At 48.6% G+C, this 25665-nt stretch overlaps 1 protein-coding gene and 1 pseudogene across 1 annotated transcript in view; both read right to left on the bottom strand.

The window, feature by feature from the left end:
- CDH3 (cadherin 3) overlaps positions 1-25665 on the bottom strand; it is a 56810-nt gene that overhangs the window by 5632 nt on the left and 25513 nt on the right. Inside the window, exons 3-13 of the mRNA XM_007993839.3 lie at positions 19651-19736; positions 17845-17988; positions 17469-17624; positions 17219-17363; positions 16166-16341; positions 15040-15168; positions 13664-13849; positions 9975-10216; positions 9305-9450; positions 6900-7124; positions 1832-2038 (exon numbers count right to left, since the gene is read on the bottom strand). Of these exons, the coding sequence (XP_007992030.3) occupies positions 1832-2038; positions 6900-7124; positions 9305-9450; positions 9975-10216; positions 13664-13849; positions 15040-15168; positions 16166-16341; positions 17219-17363; positions 17469-17624; positions 17845-17988; positions 19651-19736 (1842 nt within the window). The remainder of the gene's footprint in view (positions 1-1831; positions 2039-6899; positions 7125-9304; positions 9451-9974; positions 10217-13663; positions 13850-15039; positions 15169-16165; positions 16342-17218; positions 17364-17468; positions 17625-17844; positions 17989-19650; positions 19737-25665) is intronic.
- Positions 7655-8261, bottom strand: LOC103233231 (10 kDa heat shock protein, mitochondrial pseudogene; annotated as a pseudogene).

Here is a 25665-nt window from a genome sequence, read left to right as displayed (position 1 = left end):
GATGGCTCTTACCCTCAACTCCACACATCAATCTGAAGGGACTCTACCTTGAAACATGACCACCACTGACCACCTCAATGCTGCCATCCTGGCCTGAGCCTCCATCACCTTGCCCCTGGATTACAGCAACAGCCTCCTAAATGATCTCCCTGCCTCCACCTTTGCCCCCATATAGTCTGCTCAGCAAGAATCCTGCAAAATTTAAGTCAAATCACATCACCCCTCTGCTCAAAACCTTCTGATAACTTTTGGTTCTACCCAGAGTCTTCACAATAGCCTATGAGGCCCAACACGACTGGGCCCCTGTGCCCATCACCTCTCTGACCTAATTTCCTACTTTCCTGGGTTTTTGTTTGTTTGTTTTAAGGCAGAGTCTTGCTCTGTTGCTCAGGCTGGAGTGCAATGGTGTGATCTCTGCTCACTGCAACCTCCACCTCCTGGGTTCAAGCAATTCTCCTGCCTCAGCCTCCCAAGTAACTGGGATTACAGGCACGTGCCACTATGCCTGGTTAATTTTATATTTTTAGTAGAGACAGGATTTCACCATGTTGGCCAGGGTGGTCTCGAACTCCTGACCTCAAGGGCCTTGACCTCCCAAAGTGTTGGGATTACAAGTGTGAGCCACTGCGCCCAGCGAAAAGCATTTTCTTGTATTCATGTGATTGGTCTCTGACTGACGATGTGTGTTGTCTATGTTAAGACCAAGTCAAAAGGTGGAAAAAACAACTGTGATAGGTTCTGTCTTTACAGCCAAGAAATTTGTTTTTAACTAAACATTTCCTCCCACTAGACCAGTCATTTGCAAACTCTAGCATGTATCAGAATGCCTTAGGAGCTTGTTAACATGCAGATTACTGGGTTCTATTCCTACATTTCTGAATCAGTAAATCTGGAGTAGGTGCTGAGAATTTGCCTTTCTAGTAATAGCAAATTCCTGGGGATGCTAATGCTGTTGGAAATCACCCTTTCAGAACCACTGACGACCTGGTGGCAGGGCCGAGTCTGTTTGCTCACCACTGTATCGCCAAAGCCTGGTACATTCCACAAGCCCCACAATGATTGACTGATGCTCCTAGAATTAGGAGTTTAAAGAGTGGGCCAGACACAGTGACTCACACCTATAATCCCAGCACTTTGGGAGGCCAAGGTGGGTGGATTGCTTGAGCCCAGGAATTCAAGACCAGCCTGGGCAACACAGTGACACCCCGTATTTACAAAAAATACAAAAATGAGCTGGTCGTGGTGGCCCACACCTGTAGTCCCAGGTACTTGGGAGGCTGAGGTGGGAAGGTCATTTGAGCCTGGGAGGCAGAAGCTGCAATGAGCCGAGATCATGCCACTGCACTCCAGCCTGGGCGACAGACTGAGACCCTGTCCTTTTTTTTTTTTTTTTTTTGAGACAGAGTCTTGCTCTGTCGCCCTGGCTGGAGTGCAGTGGCACGATCTCAGCTCCCTGCAAGCTCCGCCTCCCAGGTTCACGCCATTCTCCTGCCTCAGCCTCCCGAGTAGCTGAGACTACAGGTGCCCACCACCACGCCCGGCTAATTTTTTTTTTTTTTTTTTTTTTTTTTAGTACAGATGGGGTTTCACTGTGTTAGCCAGGATGGTCTCGATCTCCTGACCTTGTGATCTGCCAGCCTCGGCCTCCCAAAGTGGCTGGGATTACAGGCGTGAGCCACCGCGCTCGGCCGAGACCCTGTCTTAAAAAAAATGTTTAAGGGGTGGGCAGGCGATGTTGGTGGCCTCTTAGTTCCAGGAGCTGAAGTTCAACATAGAATCCTGTCTTTCAACTCCCCCATCCTCAGGGAGGGGGTGGGGGCCTGGTACTCACGCAGCAGAGCCAGGACAGCCCCCAGCACAGGGAGGATGAAACCCCCCTTCCAGGGATCAGGGCATTTCTCGACATGGCCGTGGCAGTCACACACGGTGGCCCTGATCACTGTCAGCTGCTCCTTGTTGCCATGGTCAGACAGAGAAAGGTGCACGTCATATGTGTCCTGCTTCAGGAACTTCTTCAGGGACAAGACCACTGTGTCATCTGGAGTGAACAGATCATTGATTAGCTGTGGGATAGCATCAGTGCAGGGATCTGAGTACACCATGATGAAAGTTTGAGAATACGGCTTCCACATGTGGGCAAAGGGGAGAAATACTCCACAAGCACACTTTGGAAAATAGCAGTAAAAGCTGATCTTTGGCTAAAGCAAAACTCACCATAATGAAAAGGATTATTGGGATAAAAATATTCGTTTGTCATTTTACTTTTAAAAAATCGATAATCACAGTATTTTTATAACATGAAGTTTTAAAAGCCATGTCATGCAGGACCAATAACTTCTTTGCATCATTGGCTGCTACACTGTTTTTTTCCTTCAAAAAGAATACTCTTTCTAAAAGACAGCTAACCCAATTTCTTTTTTAAAGTAAAAGCAACTTTATTAAGAAAGTAAATGAGGGCCGGGCACAGTGGCTTATGCCTGTAATCCCAGCACTTTGAGAGGCCGAGGAGGATAGATCACGAGGTCAAGAGATCGAGACCCTCCTGGCCAACATGGTGAAAACCTGTCTCTACTAAAAATATAAAAATTTGGCCAGGCACGGTGGCTCACACCTGTAATCCCAGCACTTTGGGAGGCTGAGACGGGTGGATCACAAGATCAGGAGATCGAGACCATCCTGGCTAACACGGTGAAACCTTGTCTCCCCTAAAAATACAAAAAAAAATTAGCCGGGCGTGGTGGTAGGCGCCTGTAGTCCCAGCTACTTGGGAGGCTGAGGCAGGAGAATGGCGTGAACCCGGGAGGCGGAGCTTGCAGTGAGCTGAGACTGTGCCACTGCACTCCAGCCTGGGCGACAGAGCAAGACTCTGTCTCAAAAAAATAAAAATAAAAACAAAAACAAAAAAAACCAAAAATTAGCCAGGTATGATGGCACGCGCTTGTAGTCCCAGCTACTTGGGAGGCTGAGGCAGAAGAATCGCTTGAACCCAGGAGGTGGAGGCTGCAGTGAGCCAAGATCATGCCACTGCACTCCAACCAAAGGACAGAGCAGGACTCTTGTCTCAAAAAAAAAAAAAAAAAAAAAAGAATGTAAAGGAATAAAGAATGGCATAGGCAGAGCAGCTGATAGCTAACCCAATCTTATATGAAACACCCATATTTCCAACTAAGCATTCAATTTTTTTGAGACTAAGTCTTGCTCTGTCGCCCAGACTAGAGTGCAGTGGCGTGATCTTGGCTCACTGCAACCTCCGCCTCCTGTGTTCAAGTGATTCTCCTGCCTCAGCCTCCTGAGTAGCTGGGATTATAGGCACCTGCCACTGTGCCTGATTACTTTTTGTATTTTTAGTAGAGAGAGGCTTTCACCATCTTGGTCAAGCTGGTCTCAAACTCCTGGCTTTGTGATTCACCTGCCTCGGCCTCCCAAAGTGCTGGGATCACAGGCGTGAGCCATGGTGCCTGGCCTTCAATTTTTTTTTTTTTTTTTTGAGACGGAGTCTTGCTCTGTCCCCCAGGCTGGAGTGCAGTGGCGCAATCTCAGCTCACTGCAACCTCCGCCTCCTGGGTTCATGCCATTCTCCTGCCTCAGCCTCCCAAGTAGCTGGGACTATAGGCACTTGCCACTACGCCCGGCTAATTTTTTGTATCTTTAGTAGAGACGGGGTTTTACTGTGTTAGCCAGGATGGTCTCGATCTCCTGACCTCGTAATCTGCCCGCCTCGGCCTCCCAAAGTGCTGGGATTACAGGCGTGAGCCACTGCACCCAGCCTCAATTTTTTTTTTTTTAGACAGAGTCTTGCTGTATCACTCAGGTTGGAGCACAGTGGCGCGATATTAGCTCACTGCAACCTCTGCCTCATGGGCTCAAGCGATTCTCCTGCCTCGGCCTCTGGAGTAGCTGGCACTACAGGTTTGCGCCACTATACCCAGCTAGTTTTTGTATTTTTAGCAGAGGTGGATTTTGTGCCAGGCTGGTCTCGAGCTCCTGACCTCAGGTGATCTGCCCACCTCAGTCTCCCAAAGTGCTGGGATTACAGACATGAGCCACGATGCCGGGCCACATTCAATTATTAATAAAACTAAATGCACATGACTTGGTTATGTAAGTGCTAATGTTAAGCAAATCGGAGCTGATGCTAACCTGTGTTATCACAGCATCGGTGATCACACAAGCGCAGGAATGCCAGAAATGAGGCTGCAGCAGGTATTGGGCTAACTGGCCTTCCAAGGCCCAGGGGGTGGCAGGCTAACCACAGAGCAGAAGAGGCCACTGCACACTGGGCACCACTTAGGGGACATGCGTGGCAATCCCACAGTGGAGAAGGGGCTATGTGTGCAGTGGCCTCTTTAAAGAAAGGCCTTTGCTTTAGACTCAACTTTCTCAAGAAGGGAGCTGTTAGCCTGTGTGGAAGTTTTTTCATCGTGCAGGATCTGCCACCACAGCATTGCAGGTTTGTACCACTAAATGCCAGTAGTGCCCCCAATCATTGGGGCAATCAAAAACCCCCAAGTTTCTACCCGCCCCTCCCTCCCCATCCCAGGTTGTCAGCCTATCTCAGCACAGATTTCAAGTTTTTTCTGTTAAAATGCTCTGCACTCTCGCTGGGCTCCTCCTTAGTCAAAGGGCCAGAAGGCAGAATCCACTCTGTCCCCATTTAGTGCCAGGAGGCAGGGACAGCTCTCCGGGCTGAACAACTAGTCGACCATGTGGAGCGGCCAACACAGGGTATCTGTCACTAAAACATCTCTGCCACCCTGTAAGGCGGATTTCTCAGTTGTTGATGATGATGGCAGTGGTGACTAAATAGGCACTTTTTTTTTTTTTGGAGACAGAGTCTCTCTCTGTCACCCAGACTGGAGTGCAGTGGCACGATCTCAGCTCACTGCAACCTCTGCCTCCCAGGTTCAAGTGATTCTCCTGCCTCAGCCTCCTGAGTACCTGGGATTACAGGCACACGCCACCACACACCTAGCTAATTATTTTTTGTATTTTTAGTAGAGACAGGGTTTCACCATGTTGGCCAGGATGGTCTTGATCCTCAAGCTCATGATCCGCCCACCTCAGTCTCCCAAAGTGCTGGGATTACAGGCGTGAGCCACAGTGCCCAGCTAAATGGGCACTTACTAAGTGCCAGGTCCTACCCTGATCCTCACCATCGCTTTAAGAGGTGGGAACTGCTGTTATCCTCATTTTACAAATGCAGAAATTGAGGCTTAGGGAGTTAGGTAACTAGCCTGAGGTCACATGGAGTAGAGTCTGGATTAATTTCCCTGACAAGAGGACAAGGGCAAACAGAAAAATGAAATTAAAGCCAAGAACCAGGTTATCAATACTGTTCCAGGTATTAATAACATTGGGTTTTGGACATAATGCTTATGCTTTCCCCCCCCACACACCATGGTGAGTGAGACTGCCTAGATTAAAATCTTGATAGGCCAGGTGTGGTGGCTTATGCTTGTCATCTTGGCACTTTGGGAGGCCAAGGTGGGAGGATCACCTCAAGTCAGGAGTTCAAGACCAGCCTGGCCAACATGGCAAAACCATGCCTCTACTAAAAAATACAAAAATTAGACGGGCATGGTGACAGGCACCTGTAATGTCAGCTACTCAGGCAGGGATAATTGCTTGAACCCAGGAGGCAGTAAGCTGAGATTGTGCCACTGCACTCCAGTCTGGGAGACAGAGTGAGACTGTCTCAAACAAAAAACAACAACAACAACAACAAAAAACCCTAGTGACATTTTTATTTTATTTGAGATACAGTCTCACTCTGTCCCCCAGGGTGGAGTGCAGTGACACAATCTCGGCTCACTGAAACCTCCACCTCCCAGGTTCAAGCGATCCTTCTGCCTCAGACTCCCGAGTAGCTGGGACTATGGGCACACGCCACCATGACTGGCTAATTTTTCAGTAGAGACAGGGTTTCACCATATTGGCCAGGCTGGTCTTGAACTCCTGACCTCGTGACTTGCCCGCCTCAGCCTCCCAAAGTGCTGTGATTAGAGGTGTGAGCCACCACATGTGGTCGTGACATTAATTTTTAAAGCCATAATACAACCGGGTGCGGTGGCTCACGCCACCGCACCCCTTGTAATCCCAGCACTTTGGGAGGCTGAGGCGGGTAGATCACGAGGTCAGGAGCTCAAGGCCAGCCTGGTCAAGATGGTGAAACCCCATCTCTACTAAAAAAACACAAAAATTAGCCGGCATGGTGGCGGGCGCCTGCAGTCCCAGCTACTCGGGAGTCTGAGGCAGAGAATCGCTTGAATGCAGGAGGCAGAGCTTGCAGTGAGCCGAGATCACGCCACGCCCTCCAGCCTGGGCAACAGAGCGAAACTCTGTCTCAAAACAAAAAACAAACAAACAAAAAAGTCATAATGCTTCTGGCAAGATACTTCAGCTTCTGTAAGCCTTGATTTCCTCATCTGTAAAGTGTGTGTGTGTGTGTGTGTGTGTGTTTGTGTGTGTGAGAGAGAGAGAGAGAGAGAGAGAGAGAAACCTGCTCACAGGCTGCTGTGAGGATGAAGGAATCTAAGCTACATAGAGCATGTGACGTGGACCTGGCACAGAGCATGCTCAGTGAGTGGTGGCTACGATCACTGTGCTGGGTCCTGACTCTTGCTATGTGACACGGGCCAAGTCACACCCTCCCTCTCGAGGCCTCAGTTTTTCCGTCTACACAGGAAGGCAGCTGGGCTAAAATGGTCTTTTAGGGGTCCTGTGGAATTCCAAAGGCCTCCACCAGGTTAATAAATGGCATCTGATTGAGGTTCTAGAGGAGACCGTTGCCCCCATGGCCCAAAAGCTGCTAGGATGAGAACGTGTGCAGAATCCTGGTGTGGGGCAGATGCCCACTAGTGGAACTGGCACCCACCCGCTACCACCACTCACTCAGGTACCTTTCTCGTTGACCTCTGCCGTCCAGTAGATGTCTGAGTCGTCTGTGAGCTGGGCCTGGAAAGGGGAGGTGTGGGGGGACAGGTCCTTGTCCGTGATGTTCAGCACCTGGGACTCAGGGCTTTGGTTGCAGATGGTGATCTCACGGGGCTCAGGGACTGGGCCATGGTCGTTGACATCAATCAGTGTTAGCAGGAGGGTTCCCGTGCCAGTGGTGGGAGGGCTTCCTGTTTATAAAGACACATATGATGAGCTCCCTGTGACCCACCGAGTCAGCCTCAAGGGGGTTCCTGTTTACCGCCCAGCTCTCGCCTCTTAAGACCTTCCATGCCCTTGCTTCCAATACACGGCACATACATGCCAATCAGGCCATCATTCTCATTTCGGTAAACAGCAGACATTACTAACTATCACAGCACAGTTGCAGCCACTTCATCCAGACAGCCATTATAACCACAAAGCGAATCCTACTGGCTACCTCAGGGTTACTCCAGTGTTTGGTCCATCAGCTTCAGGGAAGCCTCCCTTCACAGCCCCGCTGCAGCCTCACACCTGCCTGCAGGTCCTGGTTCAACACATGTCAACAAGAGGTGACAACTATGCCATAACCCCCCATCTGTCATGGTGTGGCATCACTGATCTGTCATGGCACTTTCCAGTCAGCCCCTAGTAATCAATCACAAGGGAAAACTGACAGGCCAATTCAGGACCCAGTGAACCAAAAACTAAGGCTGAAGGGACTCTCCTAATGCTGATGTTTTATTTACTTATTTATTTTGAGAGTCTTGCTCTGTTGCCCAGGATGGAGTGCAGTGGCACAATTTCGGCTCACTGCAACCTCTGCCTCCTGGGTTCAGGTGATTCTCATGCCTCAGCCTCCTGAGTAACTGGGACTACAGGTGTGTGCCACCATGCCCAGCTAATTTTTTTTTTTTGTCATTAGTTATCATTAATTTATTATAAAAGAGAAATATGGAAATTATTTACACGATGAAAGATTTCAGAACTTCAGTGGAATGGGCAGCTTCACGTTGATGCCATTTCAATAGTGAATTATTTCAGTCTATGTACTTTCCAAGAATGTCACCATCTCTAAATAGGAAATAATCCTTGTCATCTAGAACTACTTTGGTGCCTCCATATTCTGGGAGAAGAACTTTATCTCCAACTTTCATGCTAACTGGTCGAATCTCTCCACCCTTTCCTTTAGAACCCGATCCAACAGCGACTACTGTTGCTGCAATACTTTTCCTTGAGATTTTTCTGGAAGCATAATGCCTCCTTTGGTTACAGTTTGCAGCACTTCTTTCAGCCAATACTTGGTCAAAGAGTGGAAGAAACTGTCTAAATGCTTGTCCTGCCATGATGCCCTCTGCCTCAGACTCGTACTCTGCTCGTATAGTGCTGCAACCCTGTCGACAAGTGAAAAGACCGCCTGGGCACAGGCGCGCTTGCCCCAGCCCCCGCTGTTCACCCTTGTCCCTCCCCGTGAGGGAGAGCGGTTGCCCGAAGGCATGCTGTGATTCGCCCCAAGGGCCCTGTGCAGGTCGTAAGGCGGGGAACTGGGAGGCGGCACACTCAGGTAACTTTTTATGTTTTTAGTAGAGACAGGGTTTCGCCATGTTGGCCAGGCTGGTCTAGAACTCTTGACCTCAGGTGATTCGCCCGCCTCGGCCTCCCACAGTGCTGGGATTACAGACTTGAATCACCACACCCGACCCTAACTCTTATTTTTTAATGTTTCATTTTTTTGTAGAGACATGGTCTCTGTATGTTTCTCAGGTCAGCCTTGAACTCCTGGGCTCAAGTGATCCTCCTACCTAGGCCTCTTAAAGTGCTGGGATTACAGGCCTGAGTCACCACACCTGGCTCCCTCCCAACTCTTGGGTTTTAGGGAAATTGGAACCACGGCCAGTCCCTAGGATCACTCTTTTGTTGTTGTTGTTGCTTTTTGAGATAGTCTTGCTCTGTCGCCCAGGCTAGAGTGTAGTGGCACAATCTTGGCTCACTGCAGCCTCCGCCTCCCAGGTTCAAGCGATTCTCCTGCCTCAGCCCCCCGAGTAGCTGGGACTACAGGCATGCGCCACCATGCCCAGCTAATTTTTTGTATCTTTAGTAGAGATGGGGTTTCACCGTGTTGGCCAGGCTGGTCTCGAACTCCTGACCTCAGGTGATCCACCCGCCTTGGCCTCCCAAAGTGCTGGGATTACAGGCATGAGCCACTGCGCCTAGCCTAGGACCAGTCTTTAAAAGACTCCTCTGAAAGACCCCTTTGACCGTCTGGACCGGTTTGCAAATAGCCCTCCCAGACACATGTTCCCAGCTGTGGAGGGAACATGCTGTGCTGTGTCATGTGACCTGAGAACCAAAAGTGGCCCTTGTGGGAAGGCTGGGAGGATGCTCTCACCATCGTCCACGGCCAAGACCATGACTTCGTAGATGTTGTTTCTCACAAACCGCTCATCCTCACGGTCTAGGGTGCCCGCAACAGTGACCTGCCCGCTGTCTGGGTCCATGGCTAGCCACCCTGCTGGGTCTCTCAGGATGCGGTAGCTGGAGAGAAAAAGTTGAGACGAGTAACATCCAGAATATTTAGAATTCTGTAGAACTGTGTAGCGCCACAAGGAGAGACCTGTGGTCTGACCCCGGCGACACGTGAAAAGACTGCCTGGGCGCAGGCGCGCTCGCCCCAGCCCCTGCCGCTCACCCCCTTATCCTTCCCCATGAGGGAAGGCAGTTGCCCCAAGGCGCGTCATTCAGGGCCTCGTCATACCAACTGGCTGATGGCCTCTGGGCACCTAAGCAGGATCATATGGAAAATGCACCTCGCCCATAAACGGGGTCCTAAAGCAGCAGGTGCAGGAGTCCCAAGAGGGATACATGACAGAGTGAGAAATACCTGCCCCCAAACCCCTATTCAGTCTTCAGCCTCAAAGAGGGTAGGAAGAAGAGGACCTATGCAGGAGGAATATTCCTATTTAACAGTCTCTACGGTAATCAGAACAAACGCTGGCCATAATCACCCACCCGCCAACTGTACCAGTGCATGCTGCTCACCGAGCCCCGCTCCTGAGTACCTGATCTTTTGATTCTCCTTGTCAGGGTCTTTTGCAGTGTAGATACACACAGCCTCCCCAGTGGGGATGCCCTCCTGGACCTCAACGACTTTGGAGGGCGGGACAAACACGGGTGCCTCATTCACATCCTCCACGTGGACCACTATGGTGGCTGTTGAGGTTGGGAGCTTCAGCACAAAAGGGGCCTCATTGGTCACTTCAACGTATAGGGTGTGCTGGTTTTTGGCCTCAAAATCCAAACCCTAGGAGAGAAGAGGAAGAAGGACCTGAACCACCATTTTGAGAGGAGTACAGTACAGTTGAGATGTCAGAAGGAAAGAGCCAATACTGAGGGGCTTTAGCCCCCACTAGCAACCATGCTGCCCCTTCTCTGTCCCATGAACACTCCTGTGTTTCCTGAGTGCACATCTTTTTTTTTTTTTGAGACGGAGTCTCGCTCTATCACCCAGGCTGGAGTGCAGTGGCCGGATCTCAGCTCACTGCAAGCTCCGCCTCCCGGGTTTACGTCATTCTCCTGCCTCAGCCTCCCGAGTAGCTGGGACTACAGGCGCCCGCCACCTCGCCCGGCTAGTTTTTTGTATTTTTAGTAGAGACGGGGTTTCACTGTGTTAGCCAGGACGGTCTCGATCTCCTGACCTCGTGATCCGCCCACCTCGGCCTCCCAAAGTGCTGGGATTACAGGCATGAGCCACCGCGCCCGGCCTAGGACCAGTCTTTAAAAGACTCCTCTGAAAGACCCCTTTGACCGTCTGGACTGGTTTGCAAATAGCCCTCCCCGACACATGTTCCCAGCTGTGGAGGGAACATGCTGTGCTGTGTCACGTGACCTGAGAACCAAAAGTGGCCCTTGTGGGAAGGCTGGGAGGATGCTCTCACCATCGTCCACGGCCAAGACCATGACTTCGTAGATGTTGTTTCTCACAAACCGCTCATCCTCACGGTCTAGGGTGCCCTGAGTGCACATCTTATGGGGCCTCTCAGACCATCCTAAAGGTAACTGTATTAATAAGCCCTAGAACAATGGTTCCCAGTGGAGTGGTGGTGACGTTTGAGAAAATTGGGAGGCCTGGCATTGTGGCTCACGCCTGTAATCCCCACACTTTGGGAAGCCAAGGCTGCTGGATTGCTTGAGACCAGGAGTTCAAGACCAGCCTGGGCAACGTGGCGAGGCCCGATCTCTACAAAAATACAAAAAAAATACAAAAATTAGCTGGGCCTGGTGGTGCATGCCTATAGTCTCAGCTACTTGGGAGGCTGAGGTGGGTGGATCATTTGAGCCCAGGAGGTTGAGGGTGCAATGAGCCAAGACTGTGCCACTATACTCCAGCCTGGGTTGACATACCAAGCCCCTGTCTCAAAACAAAACAGATTGTAGAAGCATTTCTAGTTGTCGTAATGACGGGATACCACTGGCATTTCCAGGCTGGGGCAGGGACGATGTGTCTCAGAATCAGAATGCTACAGACACGAGGAGCTGTTCCATATCCCATGTGACTTGCTAATATCCCCATGGACATTAGTACACTCCCGGATGTGAAAAATCTGTTTAATATAGAGTCTAGAATACATTTTACATAAGCCAAGTTTTTGTGTGGTTTTAGTACATACTGCATCTTCTAGGAATGCAGCCCATGGACATTAATACACTCCTGGAGTGTGGATGTGAAAAATCTGTTTAATATAGAGTCTAGAACACATTTTACATATAAGCCAAGTTTTTGTGTGGTTTTAGTACATACTGCATCTTCTAGGAATGCAGCTACTGAGGGGAGCTCCTATTTTAATTTGTTCAGGACTTCAAGAGTTGTTTCTTCACTGTTCTGAAGACATCAACATAACTTGCAGTTTGAGCTACCAGGGTAACACAGTGTCTGCTGCCTTTGGACGATTCTACAAATGGATGTGGGGAACTGACCACTTCATTATGTTTTCTAGTATAGCTGTGCCCAAAAGTTTACATATCAAAATATTTTATATTCAGTAAACATTTTTGTAAAATTTTAAATTTTTATTTGAGACAGGATCTTGTTCTGTTACCCAGGCTGGAGTACAGTGGCTTGATTATGGCTCACTGCAGCATCGACCCTTTGGGCTCAAGCAATCTTCCCACTTCAGCCTCCTGAGTAGCTGGGACTACAGGTGTGTGTCACCACATCCACGCTGGAGTGCAGTGATGCACACTCGGCTCACTACAACCTCCTCCTCCCGGGATCAAGCGATTCTCCTCTCAAGTAGCCTCAGCCTCTCAAATAGCTGGGACTACAGGCGCGTGCCACCACGCCCAGCTAATTTTTGTATTTTTAGAAAATACAAGAGAGACGGGCTTCACCATGACGGCTGGTCTCGAACTCCCGACCTCAGGTGATCTGTCCGCCTCGGCCTCCCAAAGTGCTGGGATTACAGGCATGAGCCATCATGCCCAGCCCCAGCTAATTTTTTGTACTTTTAGTGTAGACAGGACTTCTCCATGTTGTCCTGGTTGGATTTTTTCTTTATTTTAGTTAGGATATTCTCTATTTTTAGAAATCATGAGTTAGGTTAGTTATATTATAAATGAACTTCATTTCACATCATTTCACAATGTCGAAGTGGCATTCCAAAGTATTTGTTGCAGAAAAGAAGATAGCAAACCCCAGTCTTTAAAATATATTATTTCATACAATATTTTATATTCTCAAACCACACCATTCTCAAACCACACCATTCTTCGCAGTAAACCAGGAAGTAAAAGAAACTGATGCGCCGGGCATGGTGGCTCACGCCTGTAATCCCAGCACTTTGGGAGGCCGAGGCGGGAGGATCACCTGAGGTCGGGAGTTTGAGACCAGCCTGACCAGCATGGAGAAACTCCATCTTTACTAAAAATACAAAAAAATTAGCCAGACACGGTGGCACAGGCCTGTAATCTCAGCTACTCAGGAGGCTGAGGCAAGAGAATCGCTTGAACCCGGGAGGTGGAGGTTGTGGTGAGCCAAGATCATGCCATTGCACTCCAGCCTGGGCAACAAGAGTGAAACTTGGTCTCGAAAAAAAAAAGAAACTGATGCAAGATTAGGCCCATCTTCTTTTTTTTTCTTTTTTAGTGCTGATGGGATCTCGCTATGTTCACCAGACTGATCTGAAACTCCTGGCCTCAAGCGATCCTCCCACCTCAGCCTCCTAAAGTGCTAGGAATATGTGTGAGCCACTGGGCCTAGCCTCATTCAGACTTTTTGACCCAACCCACGTCCTATACTCCAATAAAGACAAAAATACATACACACAAAAAAGAGACTTTTTGAGAGGCAGGAGCGTGCCTAAGTACTAGGTGATTCAAAACATTTTATTATCTAAACACCTAGACATGAGTTTTAAAGTAAATGCAAAGTCAACATGGATTTCAATAAAATGGACCCTCTATGTGAGACTGGTCTGGGGTAGCCACTGGACACTTTGGTCTAGGAGGAGGCTCCACTGATGTGCTTCAGTTAGATCAATGACTCTTACCTATTTATGAAGTGGGCTCCCGGGTAAGATTTAGTTTGAACAAAGGGACTCCCCAACACGAGAGTGGTAGAACACTGTTGGGAGCCACTGGGCTGGTACGATTCCTGGTGACTAGCCCAAGGTAGACAGTGGCTCCTCGTCCTGAAGGCTGCAGACCTGACCACCCCAGGTATAGCCATTGTCTGAGGCCGGAACTCACTCACCTTCCTGGTTGTCAGGATGCCCTGGTTGCTCTCAGGGTGGGTGGCGATGGTAAAATGGTCCCCGTCGTCACCGCCCACGATGAGGTAGGTGGCACGCCACGCTGGTGAGTTGGGGGCGTCCAGATCAGTGACCGTCAGCCTCTGCACCTCACGGCCCACTGCATTCTCAGGCACATGGGACTCATACTGCCAGTGTGAGAAGCACAGTGCTGTTAGAGCAGAGAACAACTCTCCCACTCCAGAGGCTGAGAAGCCTCCATCCAACCTCAGGGCATCCTCACGCCTTTACCCTTTCCTGGACCACCCACCCACTTTGCAGGGTTTCAGGGTATACACAGCAGCAGGATGTCCCCAGCAGCAGCCTCACAGCTGCCGGCACAGACCACACCAATCCTGTGCCTGCTTTCCTTACACACAGGGGCCTGATGTTCCAGAAATCTCACAAGCTTGCATGCCCAAGCCCCTGCCACGTGTAGCTACCTATCCCGCTGAGATCAGAAAGGAATAAGGAAGGTGGCAAGAAGGGCTAGGTGCCCGAATGGGCTGGGGCACTGAACAGGAATTTTTTGGAGGTTCTCGGACATGTGACAAAGACTGGAAAATCAGTTGCTCAGAACAAAATTTTTTTTTTTTTTTTTTTTTTTTTAAAGACAATCTCACTCTGCCACTCAGGCTGGAGTGCAGTGGTGTGGTCTCGGCTCACTTCCACCTCTACCTCCCAAGCTCAAGTGATCTTCATGCCTCAGCTTCCCAGGTAGCTGGGACTACAGGCGTGCGCCACTGCACCTGGTTAATTTTTGTATTTTTAGTAGAGACGGGGTTTTGCCATATTGGCCAGGTTGAACTCCTGGCCTCAACTGTTCTGCCCGCCTTGGCCTCCCAGTGCTGGGATTACAGGCGTGAGCCACCATGCCTGGCCCCATTACACATTTTGATTCAGACCTAACTAACGTTCAGAGCTGTCTAAAGATGGAAGCGGGAGGATGTAATTGGCACCTTGATTGGCACTGAGTCCTCTGCCTTGGAGGTGCGCAAGCATTCACTGCGAAAAGATAGGCAGGTGTAGGTACAAGGAAAATATGTTTTCAAATCAACAAAGATTTTCATATTGAGCACTTCTTTTCGGGCATTGTGTTAGGAAACGTCCATAGGCTATTTCATTTGAAACTCAGAACAATGCAGCAGGTATTATCATTATCTCCTTTTCACAGATTAGGAAATGGGGCACAGAGAGGTTAGGTAGTTTTCCTAAGGTCACACAGCCATAGTGCAGGGACTGGCATCTGAAGCAACATAGGCTGGTTCCAGTTTCCTGAGAAAGGCAAACCTTGGTCATTCGTTATCTGACGAGGGACTGAGTGAGGAAGGGGCATTACCTTCTGGGGGTCAAACACAGGAGCATTGTCATTGGCATCGAGGATCTCCACTACTGCCACTGCCGTGGTGGTGGAGCCATCCCCATCCATGTCTGTGGCCTGGATGGTCAGAGTGTACTCAGGGACTTTCTGGGGAGAAAGAGAGGAGAGGGGAACCCCACTGTGGATGCAATCTGAAGGGCCCCTCCCCTAACCTCCAGGAAGCACTGGCGCAGGGGTGCGCGGACGCAGAGGAGGATCTCTCCCTATCATAATGCTGACTCCTTGACCAGCCCTCCCTCACTGCCAGGAGAACAGAAGCAGAGGATGCTGTTGGAAAGGGAACCAGAGATCCAAAGAGTTCTCCTGGGCCTGTCCTAGGGAAGCCTTGGCATCGCCCCCTGACCCTTGACTGCTCCAGAATGAGTTTTGTTTTTGTTTTTGTTTCTGAGACAGGGTCTTGCCCTGTCACCCAGGCTGGAGTGCAGTGACGTGATCTTGGCTCACTGCAACCTCCACCTCCCAGGTTCAAGTGATTCTCCTGCCTCAGCCTCCCAAGTAGCTGGGATGACAGGTGCCCGCCACCATGCCCAGCTAATTTTTGTATTTTTAGGAGAGACAGGGTTTCACCATGTTGGCCAGGCTGGTCTCGAACTCCTGACCTCAAGCAATCCTCCCACCTCGGCCTCCCAAAGTGCTGGGATTACAGGCGTGGGCCACCGTGCCTGGCTTCAGAATAACAGTGAGGATTTGGATAAAGGTATCAATTAGGAAACAGGCACCAACTCCAGTATCCATGGAGCTAATTCTACTTTGTGACACATAAGGGACCAATTTGGGTAATGTGCACACTAAGTGAGCCACTCTGACAGGAAATGAGAAAACCCACAGAAAATACCAAAAGTAGGCATTTTACAGCTGCCTCCCAGCCCTGGAGGAGATTTAATGAGATTGGCTGGCAGTGGGCCATGGGCCCAGGGGAATCAGGGGCATCACATGTGAACCCAGCAGCAGCCATCCCAGCTGACGTGGGTCCTCATTGTTCTGCCTTGGGCTTTGTGGGCAGGGATGGGAGCTTCTGCTCTCAGAGTCAGATCCCAGCCTGGGCAAGTCTGGGTAGGCAGCACTTTCCCTATGGGCCACTCACTTCCCGGTCCAGGCCGCTAGAGATGACGCTGATGGTGCCTGTGCTCCGGTGAATGGTAAACATCAGGTCGTGTGGGTCCTTTGGTTCTTGGCTATGGATGGAGTATGCAACCACCCCATTGTAGGTGTGGATGGCATCATCCTCATCTGTGGCCGTCACCTGCATCACAGAAGTACCTGGAGAGAAGGGATGAGTATCTTGTCCTCCCAGTTCCAACTCCAGCCCTGTCTACTTCTGGAACTCTTTTTTTTTTTTTTTTTGAGATGAAGTCTCACTCTATCACCCAGGCTGGAGTGTAGTGGCACAATCTCAGCTCACTGCAACCTCTGCCTCCCGGGTTCAAGTGATTCTCCTGCCTCAGCCTCCTGAGTAGCTGGGATTACAGGTGCCCACCAGCACACCTGGCTGAATTTTTTTGTGTTTTTAGTAGAGATAGGATTTCACCATGTTGGCCCAGCTGGTCTTAAACTCCTGATCTCAAGTGATGTGCCCACCTCAGCCTCCCAAAGTTCTAGGGTTCCAGGTGTCAGCCACCACGCCTGGCCTCCATCAGCCATGTTCTAACACCTCCAGTTTTTGCTGCATTCCCTGTAGCTGCCATGCACTCAAGAGCCTCGCATTAGGCGCTTTGTATGATCTAACAGTCTGCACATGGTATTTCTAACCTTCACCACTCTTCAAGGTTGGTATTATTCCCATTTTTAGATATGAGAGTTGAGGCTCGGAAGTCAAGAATATGCCCAGGATCACAGCCAGTAAAGAGGCAAAGCCAAGATTCAAATCTAGGTCTTTGAAGCTCCAAAGCTAGTGGTTCCCAAGCTTGGTTGATCATCTGAAGCTTTAGGAAAAATTTCAAATCTACAGATTGCAGAGCTCTGCTCCAGGATCATTCTTATTCAGGAACCTTGGGATGGAAGGGGGTGAATCTGGATTTTTAAGAAGATCCCAAGTCATCTGATACACAGCCAAGGAAATCAGGTATGGCAGGATCTTCTAACATTTAAGGGCGTGGGCCCAGCAGCCCCGCAGCAGTCCCCTTCCCAATCCTCTTACCTGGTAGGACTCCCTCTAAGACACTCCCTCGGAAGGTGTCCTGGGTAAACTTGGGCTTGTGGTCATTCTGGTCGGTCACGATGATGGAGATGTTCATGGGATCCTCCACTGAGGCACCATTCTCTGACACAGCGTGGCCAAAGAGCTGTGGGGTACACAGCTCTGGGGTCAGCCTGGTGCCACCCACCTCCCCAGGCCTAGGACCCCACTTCTGAGGGGACATTTACAGTAGACATTAAAGGCTACTTGCCTCATACTTGGCAATCTCCTCCCGGTCCAGTGGCTTGTTCAACAACAACCAGCCTGTCTCCTTCTCTACAGCAAAGACACCCTCAGGGGGGCTGTCTGCCCCCGGCCCCGTGATGCTGTAGAAAATCTTCGTGTCTCTATCTTTATTAGACTTGAGCTGGAGGGAAAAGAAAATGGCAGCTGACAAAGTAACAAATATCACATGACCGTGACAAAGAGTCCTCTGTGAAGAGGGGCACTGCCATAGAAGAATCTGCTCACATAGGAGAGGTTTTCCTCTCTCGGCCCACACATTCAGTAGCAAGAAATCTCATGTAGGCCTTTGGATGGCGGTCCCTGGGGCCACCAACGATTCCCAGGAGAAGGCACAGTCGTACCTGATTCAGCCTCTGCGGGAAGGGACCCTTGCCATTTTCAGGGACAGATATCGGAGCAACCACCCAATCTCTCTTGTATCTTCGTAAGATACGTTTGGATGGGAAGATCTTCAATGGATTCCTTTCTTTCAGTGACTTTCTGTCCTGCAAGGAGAGAAACCCCTTAACCCAGAGGTGCAAATAGCTGGGACATACTCAACATCCTCTCACCTATAAGAGTTAAGGGCAGCTGGGCACGGTAGCTCACGCCTATAATCCCAGCACTTTGGGAGGGTCACTTGAGCCCAGGAGTTTGAGAGCAGCCTGGGCAAGATAGTGAGACCCTAAGTTTAATTAAAAAAAAAAAACAAGAGTTAAGGGTGAAGAGACCTAGATAAGCCTATTGCAAGGAGAACTCAGTGTTTACTTATACAGGAGGACCAGTGAAATATACCACAGCACATCCGTCTAGTGGAATACTATGCAGCTCTCAAAATAAGAATAAATATGCTCTCTATGTGCCAACAGGGAAAGAGCTTTTTTCTTTCTTTTCCCTTTTTGGAGATGGAGTCTTGTTCTGTTGCCCAGGCTGAAGTGCAGTGGCAAGATCTCGGCTCACTGCAACCTCTGCCTCCCAGGTTCAAGTGATTCTCCTGCCTCAGCCTCCTGAGTAGCTGGGATTACAGGCATCTGCCACCACGCCCAGCTAATTTACGTATTTTTAGTAGAGACAGGTTTTCACCATACTGGCCAGGCTGCTCTCAAACTCCTAACCTCAAGTGATCCACTTGCCTCAGCCTCCCAAAGCGCTGGGATTACAGGCATGAGCCACCGCACTCGGCCTGATCTTTGATTTATGCTGTCAAATGAAAAGATTAAGGTATAGGGCAGCTTAATATAGTTTAGCATTTTATTTAACAAACACATTGTGCTTAATATGTGCCAGGCACTGTTCCACCTTTTGTATAAAAGGGTAGGAAATAAGACCATCTAGTCATATTTTCTTATACATGGATGAAGTCAGGGAGAATATGGAAAAAACTAATAGTGGTTGTCTGTGGAAAGAGGGTAAACATTGTGCTGTGCTGATTTACCGTTACGTAGAAAAAGGTACCGACATGTGAACAGCATCCTAGCTTTTGCATAAGAAGGAAAAGAATGTTTTTATATATGTATATATATAAAATAGATAACATGTAAAAACATGTGTAATATAAATAAATATGTAACACATAAATATAGACTATATATAAACTCTGGAAGGAAAGAAACTGGAAACAGTGGTTAACTGCATCTTCTCTTGGAGGGGTGAAGAGGGCTTTAGGCAAATGGAGGCAAACGAGCAGAGATTATTTATTGTATAGCTTATTAATATTTTTTATTTTTGAACCACATGGCTATATTAGCTATTCAAAACTTAAAACGAAGTGTGGCCAAGCACTCCAGGTGCATCTTCCTGGAGGCTCATGGGATTGGCAGGCCTTTGTTTAGAACTGCCTTCAGTTGGGGTTAACATGGATAAGGGAAGGAAGTAAAGGGAGGTGGGAGAGGGAATCCAAGGGACCCAGTACATGGGGTGATTACTCACAAGGCAGCTCTTGGCTCCACTGGCCTGACCTCAGGCACCACTGTTGGGTAGCTGCAAGCACTACCACCCTTAGATCAGTGCTCACACCCAAGCTGTGGGCAGCTGAGGACTAACACTTGCTCCTCTGAAGGGTTGACTTGGCTCACAACAGCCGTAGCAACCAAGGGCTCCTGGCCAGAAATCTGGGCATGCACAGAGAACATCTTTCTTTTGTCCTGCAGGTGGACATGGTGTTTTACCTGGACTGTCTCGCCATTCTGCACAGTGAAGTCGTCATTAACAGTGCTAAACAGAGCTGGCTCTTGCCCAGGGCAGCCCATGAATACTGTGGGGAAGGGGAAAAGAGAGCATTAGGAAGGCAGGAGTATTCTGGAAGTTGCCCCAGGAAACGAGACTGACAAGAGTCCCCTGACTGGATCAAGAACTGCTAAGTGGCTGCAGAAGGGGGACTGAGCTTACTTCCTCTGACCAGGAGTGTGACTAATACAAGTTTCAGATGAGGCTTCCAAGTTTGGTTTCCAGAGGGAAGATCGCCTCGAGAGAAGATCTCCTCGTGGTCAGTTTGTGGGTCAAACTCTTCTTTGTTCTTGGTCCCAGAGGACCAAGATCATAGACATTCAGGGACATTAGCCTCAGGTGGCCTCATGTGTCATGGGGTTGACTAAGGTCATAGCTAGAGGCAGAAGATTTTCTGAAGACTGTGAGTCTATTTACACACAATGTATATGCCCACACGATCACCTGGACACCTTGGGTTGTTTCAGTTCATTTCGCTCCTTCTGAATCCCCAATGCTTAGCTACTCTTTAAACAAGCACTCCAAGTTAGTAACCACCATTTACCAGCTGCAGGTGAATTTCATCCTTGCAACTATGATACCAAGTTGGTATTATCCCCTCCCCCTACCTTTTTTTTTTTTTTTTTTTGAGACACAGTCTTGCTGTATCACCCAGGCTGGAGTGCAGTGGCACGATCCCCGCTCGCTGCAACGTCCCCCTCCCGGGTTCAAGCGATTCTCCTGCCTCAGCCTCCTGAGTAGCTGGGGTTACAGGTGTGCACCACCACGCCCACCTAATTTTTGTATTTTTAGTAGAGATTGGGTTTCACCATGTTAGCCAGGCTGGTCTTGAACTCCTAACCTTGTGATCCACCTGCCTCAGTCTCCCAAAGTGCTGGGATAACAGGCGTGAGCCACCGCGCCCAGCCCGCTTTTCAAAGATTAGAAAACTGAGGTTCAGAAGCCAGGTCTACCTGAGTCCAAGACACACACTAAAGAATATTCACAACCAATGTTGTTACCTACTCTTTCTTACGGCCAACGCAAGAAATCAGGGAATCTGCCAGGGGCTACACCCTGGGTCCTGCCAGTACGATGCTCTGCCCAGTGCTCCCATTTTTGCTAGGCTGCAACAATAACAAAGACCACAAGGACGGTCCCACGCCTGTCCATAGATATGTCAGGCGAGGGTACCAACTGTCCTTTCAGAAAGGTTGTCTTTTAGTTTCAGATTATTATTTTGGTTTAAAAATATCTTTCCGGCCGGGCGCGGTGGCTCAAGCCTGTAATCCCAGCACTTTGGGAGGCCGAGACGGGCGGATCACGAGGTCAGGAGATCGAGACCATCCTGGCTAACACAGTGAAACCCCGTCTCTACTAAAAACACAAAAAACTAGCCGGGCGAGGTGGCGGGCGCCTGTAGTCCCCGCTACTCGGGAGGCTGAGGCAGGAGAATGGCGTAAACCCGGGAGGCGGAGCTTGCAGTGAGCTGAGATCCGGCCTCTGCACTCCAGCCCGGGTGACAGAGCAAGACTCCGTCTCAAAAAAAAAAAAAAAAAAAAAAAAAAAAAAAATCTTTCCTTAAAATAAGAAAGTATAACAGATGAGGGGTTTTTTTTGGTCAATTTTTTTTATTATTATTTTTTGGAAACAGAGTCTCACTCTATCACCCAGGCTAGAGTGCAGTGGCACGATCTTGACTCACTGCAACCTCCACCTCCCAGGTTCAAGTGATTCTTCTGCCTCAGCCTCCCAAGTAGCTGGGACTATAGGTGTGTGCCACCACACCTGGCTAATTTTTGTATTTTTAGTAGAGATGGGGTTTCACCGTGTTGACCAGGCTGGTCTCGAACTCGTGACCTCGTGATCTGCTCGCCTAGGCCTCCCAGAGTGCTGGGATTACAGGTGTGAGCCACCACACCCAGCCCAGATGAGGTTTTAAAAATAATAAAAGTAATATGGACATGACAAAGTATTCACATAGTATATAAGAGTACAATATAAAAAAGTAGAATTCTTTTTTTTGAGACAGGGTCTCATTCTGTCACCTAGGCTGGAGTGCAGTGGTGCAATCATAGCTCATTGCAGCCTCAACCTCCCAGGCTAAAGGGATTCTCCTGCCTCAGAAGAGTACAATTTTTTGTACGGATGGGGCCTCAGTTGCCCAGGCTGGTCTCGAACTCCTGGGCTCCAGCACTTCTCCTGCCTTGGCTTCCCAAAGCACTGAGATTACAAATACGAGCCACCACACCTGGCCAGAAAAGAATTCTAAAGGATTAATATCCAGAATATATAAAGAATTCATCAAGCTCAACAACAACAAAACCCAATTTTAAAAAATAGGCAAAGGACTTGAAAAGGCCTTTCTCAGAAGAAGATATATAATGGCCAATAATAAGCACATGAAAAGATGCTCAATATCATTAGTTCACAGGGAAATGCAAATCAAAACCACAACGAGATACCACTTCACATGCACTAGGATGGCTATAAAAGAAAAAAAGGAAAACAACAAGTATTGGCAAGGATAGAGGGAAATTGGAATCGTTGTACACTGCTGGTGGGAATGTGCAATGATGCAGCTGCTGTGGAAAACAGTTTGGCGGTTCCTCAACGTGTTAAATGTAGAATTATCACATGACCTAACAATTCAATGCCTAGGTAAGAACCAAAAGGATTCAAACAGATACTTATACACTCATTTTTATAGCAGTGTCATTCATAATAGTCAAAAGGTAGAAACAACCCAGTGTTCATCAAGAAATGAATTTTTTTCTTTTTTTTTTTGAGATGGAGTCTCACTCTCTTGCCCAGGCTGTGGTACAGTGGCTCACTGCAACCTCCACCTCCCAGGTTCAAGCGATTCTCATGCCTCAGCATCCCGAGTAGCTGGGACTACAGGTGTGTACCACCACGCCCAGCTAATTTTAGTATTTTCAGTAGAGATGAGTTTTCACCATGTTGGCCAGGCTGGTCTTGAACTCCTGGCCTCAAGCGATTGGCCCACCTGGGCTCCCAAAGTGCTGGGATTTCAGGAGTGAGCCACTGCACCCAGCCTCTACATGAATTTTTTAAAAAATTAGCTGGGTTGGCCGGGCACAGTGGTTCACACCTATAATCCCAGCGCTTTGGGAGGCCGAGGAGGGCGGATCACGAGGTCAGGAGATAGAGACCATCCTGGCTAACACAGTGAAACCCCGTCTCTACTAAAAATACAAAAAATTAGCCGGGCGTGGCGGCCGGCGCCTGTAGTCCCAGCTACTGGGGAGGCTGAGGCAGGAGAATGACGTGAACCTGGGAGGCGGAGCTTGCAGTGAGCCAAGATTGCGCCACTGCACTCCAGCATGAGCGACTGAGCGAGACTCCGTCTCATAAATAAATAAATAAATAAATAAATAAAAATTAGCTGGGCATGGTGGTATGCACCTGTTCCAGCAACTTGGGAGGCTGAGGTGGGAGGATCATTTGAGCCCATGAGTTTGAAGCTGCAGTGAGCCATGACTGCACCACTGTACTCCAGCAAGACACTTCTCTAAGAAAAAAAAAAAGAAAGGAAAGAAATTGACCAGGCGCCAGAGAGAGGGGGGGGAGGGGAGCTATTGCCTAATGCCTGATGAGTACAGAGTTTCTGTTGGGGATGATGAAAAAGTTCTGGAGACAGATAATGGTGATGTTGCACAACACTGTGGATGTACTTAGTGCTACTGAATTCTTTCCTTAAAAATGGTTGAAATGGTAAATTTTATGTTATGCCTATTTTAACACACACACAAACAAAAGTCTGATATGGGAGGACAATCACTTTGGAAAACAATGTGGCAGTATATATTGATATACGAATTCCCTAAGACCCAGCAAGTCCACTGTGATGTATAGACCCAACAAAAATACATTTGCCAAAACTTACGTATTACAATGTTCATAACAGCACTATTCATAATAGCTAAGCTGGAATCAGCCCAAACCATGAGAGAGAATGTGTAGAAACACTGGGGTATATTCACATAATGAAGTGAATGAAGCGCAAGGACAGGCAACAAACAACATGGGAAATTTAACAAACGTAAGGTTAAGTAGTAGAAGCCAGATGAGAGGATATATGTATGATTCCGCTGACAGGAAGTTCAAAACCAGGCAAAACTCATCCAGGCAAAGGAAGTTAAGACACTGGTCATCTTTTAGGCAGTGGACTCAGTGAATGGGAGAGGACAGAGGGGCTCGGGGACCCTAAAGAGCTGCCTCAGAGCCCAAGAGCTTACCACATACAGAAGGATCCTCTGTGGGAAGGCTGGAATGTGATGATGAGAAAGGGAAGATTGCTTAGGAACCAGCCCTGCCTCCTTGATGACATCCCCGCTGAGGAGTGCTGGGCTGTGACGTGCTTGGCCAGTGGGAAGAAAGGGAAAGGGGATCCGGGCCTGATTCAGCTCCAGAGGGTCCCAGGGGTCACACGATCCCCAGGGTGACCCTGCCTTTTATTGCCAGAACACAGCTTCGTAGACTCATCTTCTGGGGAACCCTGCTTTGCCTTAGTGCTAGAAGGTCCCGGAAGGATAATGTGGCAAGGTTAAATCATCCCCAATATAGGGCAAAAGGTAAATAATCTATAGGGCACTTACTCCATGGGTTATTTAGCTATGCAATGTAAGTTTATATAGGGAAGTTCTTATACTATAATAGTAAGACAAAATAAGCAGAATCCAGAACTACTATGTAATACATGTAACTATGCACAGAAAAATGACTGAAAGGAAATGAACTTTCCCAGTGATTAGGGTCATCAGAAACTTACTTTCAAGTTCACTGCAATAACTATTCAGCCATGACTACCTGTTGGCAACTTATTTTCTCGATTTTTTTTGGCAGGTCCAAGTTTTCCCTTAACACGAATTGTGTCCCTCCAAAATTCTTATGTTGAAGTCCTAACCACTGGTACCTAAAATGGTGACTGAATGTGAAGATAGGGACCTTAAAGAGGTAATTAAGGTAAAATGAAATCGGCCAGGCACAGTATCTCACGCCTGTAATCCCAGCACTTTCGGCGGGCCAGACGAGTGGATCACCTGAGGTCAGGAGTTTGAGACCAGCCTGGCCAACATAGTAAAATCCCGTCTCTACTAAAAATACACAAATTAGCCGGGTGTAGTGGCCTGCACCTGTTGTCCTAGCTACCTGGGAGGCTGAGGCAGGACGATCTTGAACCCAGGAGGCAGAGGTTGCAGTGAGCCAAGATTGCACCACCTCACTCCAGCCTGGACAACAGAGCACGATCCATCTCAAAAAAAAAAAAAAGGGTAAAATGAACTCATTAGGGTAGGCCCTAATCCAGCATGACTGGTGTCTTTAGAAGAGGAAGAAGTTTGGTTTGGACACACGTAGTTACAGAGAGAAGACCACATGAAGCCACAGGGAGAAGATGTCCATCTACAAGCCAGAACTATAAGAAAATAGATTTCTGTTGTTTAAGCCACCCCAGTACCTGGTACTTTGTTATGGCAAACCTAGCAAGTGGGCATCAAATCTCAGTTGGGCATGGTGGCATGCACCTGTAGTACCAGCTACTTGGGAGGCTGAAGTGGGCAGACTGCTTGAGCCCAGGAGTTTGAGTCCAGCCTGGCCAATATAGCTAGACCCTGTCTCTTAAAAAAAAAAAAAAAGTACATCAATCTCAAATCCCTCCCCTTCTAAATTACTATTAATAGATAACATTTATGTACTACTTTTTTGTTTGTTTGTTTTTGAGACAGAGTCTCGCTCTGTTACCCAGGCTAGAGTGCAGTGGTGTAATCTCAGCTCACTGCAACCTCCGCCTCCCGGGTTCAAGTGATTCTCTTGCCTCAGTCTCTTGAGTAGCTGGAATTACAGGCGTATGCCACCACGCCCGGCTAATTTTTGTATTCTTAGTAGAGACAGGGTTTCACCATGCTGCCCAGGCTGGTCTCGAACTCGTGGCCTCAAGCGATCCACCCGCTTTGGCC

This window comes from Chlorocebus sabaeus, chromosome 5 (genome assembly GCF_047675955.1).
Source record: "Chlorocebus sabaeus isolate Y175 chromosome 5, mChlSab1.0.hap1, whole genome shotgun sequence".
In the NCBI taxonomy this organism is placed as follows: domain Eukaryota; kingdom Metazoa; phylum Chordata; class Mammalia; order Primates; family Cercopithecidae; genus Chlorocebus; species Chlorocebus sabaeus.
The sequence above is the reverse complement of the archived record's forward strand: the minus strand, read 5'-3'. Positions and strand labels throughout refer to the sequence as shown.